The sequence below is a fragment of the Acipenser ruthenus genome, chromosome 7 (genome assembly GCF_902713425.1).
Source record: "Acipenser ruthenus chromosome 7, fAciRut3.2 maternal haplotype, whole genome shotgun sequence".
Lineage (NCBI taxonomy): Eukaryota > Metazoa > Chordata > Actinopteri > Acipenseriformes > Acipenseridae > Acipenser > Acipenser ruthenus.
In genome coordinates this window covers 25,944,721-25,953,005 of record NC_081195.1, presented here as the reverse complement: position 1 = coordinate 25,953,005, position 8,285 = coordinate 25,944,721, and the positions used below count along the sequence as shown (strand labels likewise).

Genomic DNA, 8,285 nt, shown 5'->3' with positions numbered 1-8,285 from the left:
TTAATAAGGTTTTATACGAGACATTAAGGTAGCCCTTTTCCCAGTCTCTCGTTCATTTTACATCATGAGGATATTTCTCACGGCTCCCATATAACTGATAAAAACTAAAATAGCTTTTCATGTTCTTTCATTTTCATTTAGGTGAACTTTCAATGTCTCAAATTATTAATAGTGACTGGAGTAGGAAGTAAGTAAGCCACCTGTTTCTGAAAGTGGTTTTGTTTCAATATGTTTTATTACAGTTTTCAAAACGTTTTAGGTAAGTGAAGAAATTTTTTTTTTTGAAGTACTTTGTAAAGTTGTTAAAGGGAATTTAATTAGCCTTATCCTGGCCCATCTTTTCCTGTTCAAGGCTGTTTGAATGGATTTGCATCACTCCTAGCAGACTAGTGGTCTGGCTAAACTGGCAATCAGTTATCCAATTAATAATTCTCTCCAGCTTTCCAATCAGCTCAGATTTATCACGGTCCAGCCACATTCTAACATGACTGGCTGACCTGCCTGCTGGAGGGGAAATGAAACAGAATAGAGGGGTTTAACTTGAATACCTGCCTGTGAAATAGTGCTGCAGTCATAGCGCTGAAGCACACTTTTATTAAACACAAGGTTAAACAAACTTTTGTTTTGGTGATGTAATCACCCTGTTTAATCCAGTACAATCGCAGGGTCCCAAGAGATGCTGAATTACACACATTTGTCTGTATATATATATACAGTGCCTATAGAAAGTCTACACCCCCTTGAACTTTTTTCACATTTTGTTGTGTCAGTGCCTCAGAGTTTCATGCATTTAAATGAGGATTTTTTTTCCACTTATCTACACACCATACTCTACACTGTTAAGGGGAAAAAGGTTTTATTGAGAAAAAATTATATATTAAAAATACAAAACTGAAAGATCATAATTGGATAAGTCTCCATCCCCCTGAGTTAATACTTGGTGGAAGCACCTTTGGCAGCAATTACAGCTGTGAGTCTGTTGGGATAGGTCTCTACCAACTTTGCACACCTGGATATGGCAGTATTTGACCATTCTTCTTTACAAAACTGTTCAAGCTCTGTCAAGTTCCTTGGGGAGCGTTGATGGACAGCAATCTTCAAGTCATGCCACAAATTTCCGATTGGATTTAGGTCAGGGCTCTGACCTGGCCACTCAAGGACATTTACCTTTTTGTTCCTTAGCCACTCCAGTATAGCTTTGGCTGTGTGCTTTGGGTCATTGTCATGCTGAAAGGTAAACTTCAGTCCCAGTTTCAGCTTTCTTGCAGAGGGCAGCAGGTTTTCCTCAAGGACTTCTCTGTACTTTGCTCCATTCATTTTCCCTTCTATCCTGACAAGTGGCCCAGTCCCTGCCGATGAGAAACATCCCCATAACATGCTGCTGCCACCACCATGCTTCACAGTAGGGATGGTGTTCTTTGGGTGATGCGCTGGGTTGGGTTTGTGCCAAACATAACGCTTTGCATTTAGGCCAAAAAGTTCAATTTTAGTTTTGTCAGACCACAAAACTTTTTGCCACATGGCTACAGAATCTTCAAACGGGATTCAAGGTGGTCTTTCTTGAGTAATGGCTTCCTTCTTACCATCCTACCATACAGGCCAGATTTGTGGAGTGCTTGGGATATTGTTGTCACATGCACACTTTGACCAGTCTTGGCAAAGTTGCCATTGGCCTCTTGGTAGCCTCTCTGATCCTCTCTTGTTCGGTCATCCAGTTTGGAGGGACAGCCTGATCTAGGCAGGGTCTTCATGGTGCCATACACCTTCCACTTCTTAATAATTGTCTTGACCGTGCTCCAAGGAATAATCAAGGCCTTTGGTATTTTTTTATACCCATCCCTTGATCTGTGCCTTTCAACAACTTTGTCCCGGAGATCTTTTGAAAGCGCCTTGGTGCTCATGGTTGAGTCTTTGCTTTGAAATGCACTACCTAGCAGAGGGATCCTACAGGAACTGCTGAATTGATCCTGAAATCATGTGAATCACTACAATTTAACACCGGTAGTGGCCACTTAACTTGGTGTGTGATTTTGAAGGCGATTGGTTACACCTGAGCTAATTTAGGATTGCTATTACAAGGGGTGGACACTTATCCAACCAAGCTATTTCAGTTTTTATTTTTAATTTATTTTCTACAAATTTCTATAATATTTTTTTCACTTGGAAGTTGTGGGGTAGGATGTGTAGATAAATTAAAAAAAAAACTATTTTAATGTATTTTAATTCCAGGCTATAAGGCAACAAAAGGTGAACATTTTGAAAGGGGGTGTAGACTTTCTATAGGCACTGTATATATAATTTAAAGTTACTGTATAGCCACAAAAAGTGTGTTTACAAATATAAAAACAACATAAGTAACTTGACCCGTTAAGTGAAATGCAGAAAGTAGCTTTTATTAGCCACAACCTAAATAAAAGGAAAAAAAACTTCTGCTTTTCTGCCTAAACCCCCCCCCCCCCCCCCCCCCCAGCCAAGCTGGTGTAACAGTAACATGCATCTTCACACTAGGGGAAAACATTTAGTAACAGTACTTCCTTTGAGTTAAGGAACTGCTTATTATTTAGAACACTATTAAGAGCAACATTCTCCCTGTCTCTCACACTTCCCACTCCCAGCTGTAAACAGGACTGGTCAGAAGCCAATAACAGGTATGTCTCAGATATTAAATAATATATATATATATATATATATATATATATATATATATATATATATATATATATATATATATATATATGTGTGTGTGTGTGTGTGTGTGACTTTAAATCTGAAAAATAATCATAATATTACTGTTTGAACTCCATAATCATATTGTTATAGCAACTTGATGTGTATTTCTTTTCCACTTAATGCTAGAAGTGTCTCAGAGTCAGATTCTGCACTTGAAACCCTGTCTGAGACCTTCTCCAGTAAATTCTCACTCATCCAAACTAGTTGGAACCATGTCAGATTAGTGACTTGTTTAATGGATTTGTATCGTACTAAAAACACCTTGTCTAGATTTGGGTTCGTCAAACTCCTTTTTCATCAAAAATAGGCAATAGCCATTGAAATAAAAAAAAAAACAAGACTGCTGTAGATTACATTGCAGAATTCTAAAACTGGGGTGCGGTTTCTGGAGCACTTGAGAATCTATCTGATGTAATGGTCAAACTTGTCAGCCCTGTTCTCAAGAAGGGACCTGGTGGTCATGTAGAATCAATAGTTTAAATTCAACACTATTGAGTGTTTAATAGATCTGATGTAATGGTCATCTTACCTCTATGAACTGAGTCTTTATCTGCTGTAACTCTCAGACGTGTCATTCCTGTTCCTTGTGGTCATGTTGACTTGTTTTATGTGGTTTTAGCATGCTCTGAGATTTCTGTTTTTAGTTTTTTTTGGCTTTCTGTGCCCTGGGTACGTAAAGCAGCAAGTTATCTGCACAGCCTGAGCATTTGCACTTATTTTAGTTATCAAGTCACACCCCAGTGCAGTAAAATACACCAGGGTAAGATGCTTGTTTTATTAGTGGGGCTTGCGAAGCAAGAGTCCCCACTTTAAATCTTCTTCTTCTTCTTCTTCTTCTTCTTCTTCTTCTTCTTCTTCTTCTTATTCCGGTCTGGAATAGTGTGCTTGTATACAACTTTTTTTTATATATTTTATACTTTTTAAACTATTAAGCTTTGTGTCCTTTTTTGTCCATCTTCATTCACTTTAATGGGACTTTGTTCAACATTCTAAAGCTCCCCATTGTTTAAAAACTCCCAGACTTCCAACATTCTATTTACTGTAAACGATGTAACTTTTGACACAAATCAGCTACTTTGACCACTTTCCCAACAAGTAAGACAAAAAGTTAGAGCATATGGAATCTTCATCTACTTCTCTGCTATTCAAATCTGAAATCTGAAATAATTTTTACCAATCAAGAGGTACAGCTGTTTTAGTAACTGCATGAACTCAATTTTCTCAAACTTTTTATAAACAACTGAAATTTTGACCACTTTCCCAACAAGCTAGACAAAAAGTTAGAGTATGACATCTTCATCTACTTCTCTGCTATTCAAATATGAAATCAAAACAGGAATGGTGTCTACCAATCAAGAGGTACAGCTGTTTTAGTAACCACATCAACTTCTTTCAGTAGGCTACTTCCCACTGTTGGGAAAAAGGACGGGCCGGACTCCAACCAACAGAGCCTTCTCTATGGAGTAGAGGTTAGCCCTAATGGCCTCCGGGCCCCTGAAAACACAGAGTCCTCTGACTTCTCAGAGAGTCATTATCTGGGCCTCGCGACTGGGTCCCAGTTAGCGACCGGGTTCGACCCTCAGAGCACAGAACAGCTCATACGCAGCCTTGACATAAGTAAGGAAAGAGAATCTGAAAGAACACAAATAATTGTTAGTTATGGGACTCGAGCACTAAGAGTATGAGGGCCATGTCCCAGGAGGATAAAAGAGGAAGTAAGACAGAGCCTTCTATCTTGAGGCAAGATAAAGTGCATGAGCTGCAAAAAAACTCCCGGTCAGGGAAGTGAGACTCACTATCCCCCCCAGAGGGGACCGACACAGAGGCACGTGACATATGAAAAAGTGAGGAGGAGGAGGAGGGAAAAATCAAAACGCAAGAGAAAGAGCGGAGCTGTGACTGGGTTTGAATAGGAGTCAATGATGATAGGCAGGTGAAATTAGGAAGGGGCGAAGTCCTGACTCACGCCCCCTCCCTGAACTCCACTGAACTTAACATCAATTAAAAAAAGTATGGCAAACAAAAATCGATTCCATAACCCTCCAAAAAACAACGGTGACATTTTAAAAAGTGACGCAGTGCAGACTCAGAAACAGTTTAAGCTGTACTTAATAAGGTTTTATACGAGACATTAAGGTAGCCCTTTTCCCAGTCTCTCGTTCATTTTACATCATGAGGATATTTCTCACGGCTCCCATATAACTGATAAAAACTAAAATAGCTTTTCATGTTCTTTCATTTTCATTTAGGTGAACTTTCAATGTCTCAAATTATTAATAGTGACTGGAGTAGGAAGTAAGTAAGCCACCTGTTTCTGAAAGTGGTTTTGTTTCAATATGTTTTATTACAGTTTTCAAAACGTTTTAGGTAAGTGAAGAAATTTTTTTTTTTGTACAAACTCTAGATGTGTTTACTGGAAGCTTACTTTTGCAATGTCCTGTCAACTGCAGACATCAATCCAATCCCATACGTCTTAGTGTTGCAATAAATTTGGAAAGGTTTTGCTGTACATATTTGGGCCCTGTGCCAAAAATCAATAAATAGATGCTACTGCCATTCCAGTAGCCACATGGCATACATAACTGGCACGGGGACCAGAGATTTCATATGACCCGATTCCCATTTTCAAAGTAGAACTAGCCATCGCTTACAAATATGTTGTCGTTGTTTCGTTGCTTTGTTTTTTGGAGTCTGCACTTTTTTAAAAAACTTTGCCATTTTTTTTTTTTGCAGGATTGTGTCTTCATTATTTTTGTTTGTCATACTTTTTGGATTGTCGCATGCAATGTTTTTATTCTTTGTGTGTTGCACTGCAGAGCTAGTGTACTTTTTTGTCATTAAAATTGCAGACACAGTGATTGTGAAAGTAATGTTGCTGTTTGACATCTCGTGATTTATTGCAAAAGAAAGGAAACTAAAATGGTCATCAATGGTGATGAGAGGGAAAAAGCGATAGCAGAAATGTGTTTAGATCGTGATGTCCCTTGTAATTAGCAATTTTTTACTGCTAAAAAATACAGGGGGGGGTGCCTGAGAGACTTGAGCCCTTCAGTAAAACTGACACCTGTTCCTTTCCTGTCTCAGTCTAGAGAACAATCGAGAGAGCATTATGGGTGACTTCGAAGAAGGGTGGGGCTACTCCTATGGAGATTACAATGGCTCCTACCCCAACAACACGGACTGGGATTACAAGCTGGTGTCTGGGCTGGGGCCGCTGCAGTATTTCATCATGGTGGTGTACAGCCTGATATTCATTCTGGGGGTCCCAGGGAACGCGCTGGTCATCTGGGTGACGGGCTTCAAGATGAAACGCAGTGTGAACACTGTCTGGTTCCTGAACCTGGCCTGCGCGGACCTGCTGTGTTGCCTGTCCCTGCCCCTCATGATCTCCTGGGTGGCTGAGGATCACCACTGGTCCTTCGGACCCCTGGCCTGCAAGCTGATCCCGGGCCTCATCCTGCTCAACATGTTCTGCAGCATCTTCCTCCTGGCGGTGATCAGCGCAGACCGCTGCCTCCTGGTGGCCGTGCCGGTGTGGTGTCAGAACAGGAGGCGGCCCGCCGTGGCAGGCTGGGTGTGCGCGGCGGTGTGGGGGCTCTCACTGCTGGCCACCGTTCCTTTTTTCGCCCACCGCAAGGAATTGACTGATGACATCAGCTTAAAAATCCTCTGCAATCCCGACTACTCCAGCTTGAATGAAGACATCAAGGCAGCTGAACTGGGGATCACTGTGTACCGCTTCATCGTTGGGTTCCTGGTCCCATTTGCTGCCATTACCGGCTGTCACGTGTTTATCCTGTCCCGGGTGAGCGGCGGGCAGAGGGCCAGCGGGAGGAAGTCTCAGAAGACCCGACGTGTGATCTGTGCTGTGGTGTTGACGTTTTTCATCTGCTGGCTCCCCTACAACATCCTGGGGTTCATTCAGGCTCTCACCCCCTCCGACTCTCCTCTGGTACCCCACATTCTCACAGCTGATCTCTTCTGCGTCTGCCTGGCCTACCTCAACAGCTGCCTCAACCCCCTGCTCTACGTCTGCGTCGGCCAGGATTTTAAGGACCACGTACGCAAGTCCCTGAAGAGCGTGCTGGAGAACGTCTTCGCCGAAGACTCCCCCCACAGTAACTCCAGCATCTACAGCCGCTCCAACACCAGGTCCTCCATTTCAGAGAAGGTGCAGCATTCTGTGATCTGAGCAGTAGCATCTTCATACTTCCACGCCCGACCCTTCAACTAGTCAAACCTCCTTGCCGTTGAGGGCCTGGATTGTTCCTACTCTAGATCCTCCACTGAGGGCAAGATACTGGGCCCACCAGTTCTCCACCCACTCCTCTATATTCAAAATCTTCAGCAAGTGGAATGCAGGTTTCATCTGTACCATTTTTGGAGAATCTAAACACAAACTAAACATGTCTGCTCTTGCCTTTCAGTATTAGTAGCTAACAAACTATTTCCATAAATCTTACCTGCTTTGTACTTCCGTTTGCTACATTGGTCTCAAATGTGTGATTTGAAAGATTTTATAGCTAAATGTTTTTAATAATATATATATATATATATATATATATATATATATATATATATATATATATATTTACTTTCAATTGCATTTTTCACAGGATGTATGTTTAGGGTTACCATGTGGCTCCAGATTAACCGGTCGCTGTGAGACAGAACGGGATTTCAGACTTGCCCCTAAATTGAAATAAATGAAGGTGTAACACATGGTAACCCTATGTAAGTTACAATTGCCCTTCCTGGATCACTTCACATCAGCAGGTGTCTTTTGGGTCCTGTTACTGGCTGACAGCTTGTCAGTCAACAGGTTAAGCAGCTGATTGGTTAATGACAGGCAAAAAACTGTTAAAGGGGTGGAGAAATTGGGTAAGGAAGTCCAGCACTAACCGAAAGCAGGGCTGGCAAATAGTTATTTTTTATTTTATTTTTTTAACCAAATTCAGTACCAGATACCATGTTTTTGAAATGAAAATACATGTTTACAATAATAACCTAACAGCACTGCCACAGTCAAGAGAAAAGTCACCAGGATGTGAGGACTGAAATAGTGATTCGAAACAAAAATAAGAACACACAAAGTAAGAGAACTAAATTGCTTCCTAACCAGCAGTAGGCTTTTGAAAAATATGTGCATGTGTCTTTTTTTGTATCATTATTGTTTTGTACGAATTTAAGTGATATTGATTTTGTCAGAATGTCTTAATGGTCCAATAAACTATAACTACAATTAAATCACTGGTGTCTAATGCTATATATATACATATATCAGTATTGTACCAAGTATTCAGTGTGGGAGAGTCTCCTTACAGATCTCATTTACAACATTATCTTTGGCAATACTTGTATGACTTGTAATGCCAATAAAGACCATTTGAATTTAATGGGAGAGGAAGAGGGTGAGGGAGATGGAGAGGGAGTGAGAGGGTTAGAGAAAGAGGGGGAGAGGAAGAGGGAGAGGGGGAGGGGGAGGGAGTGAGAGGGTTAGAGGAAGAGGGGGAGGGAGTGAGAGGGTTAGAGGAAGAGGGGGAGGGAGAGGGAGT

The 8,285-nt window shown here is 41.3% G+C and overlaps 1 protein-coding gene across 1 annotated transcript; it reads left to right on the top strand.

The window, feature by feature from the left end:
• The first annotated feature begins 2,509 nt into the window (after positions 1 to 2,509).
• Positions 2,510 to 7,971, top strand: LOC117415285 (C5a anaphylatoxin chemotactic receptor 1-like). Its single transcript, XM_034025417.2, has 2 exons — positions 2,510 to 2,648; positions 5,815 to 7,971. Exon 2 carries the CDS (start codon positions 5,840 to 5,842, stop codon positions 6,920 to 6,922), a length of 1,083 nt encoding a protein of 360 aa, XP_033881308.1. The 5' UTR covers positions 2,510 to 2,648; positions 5,815 to 5,839; the 3' UTR covers positions 6,923 to 7,971.
• Positions 7,972 to 8,285: the final 314 nt, after the last annotated feature.

What these genes read in the sequence shown, in the direction of transcription:
- LOC117415285 (XM_034025417.2), top strand. Translation starts at nt 5,840, where the DNA reads ATGGGTGACTTCGAAGAAGGGTGGGGCTACTCCTATGGAGATTACAAT.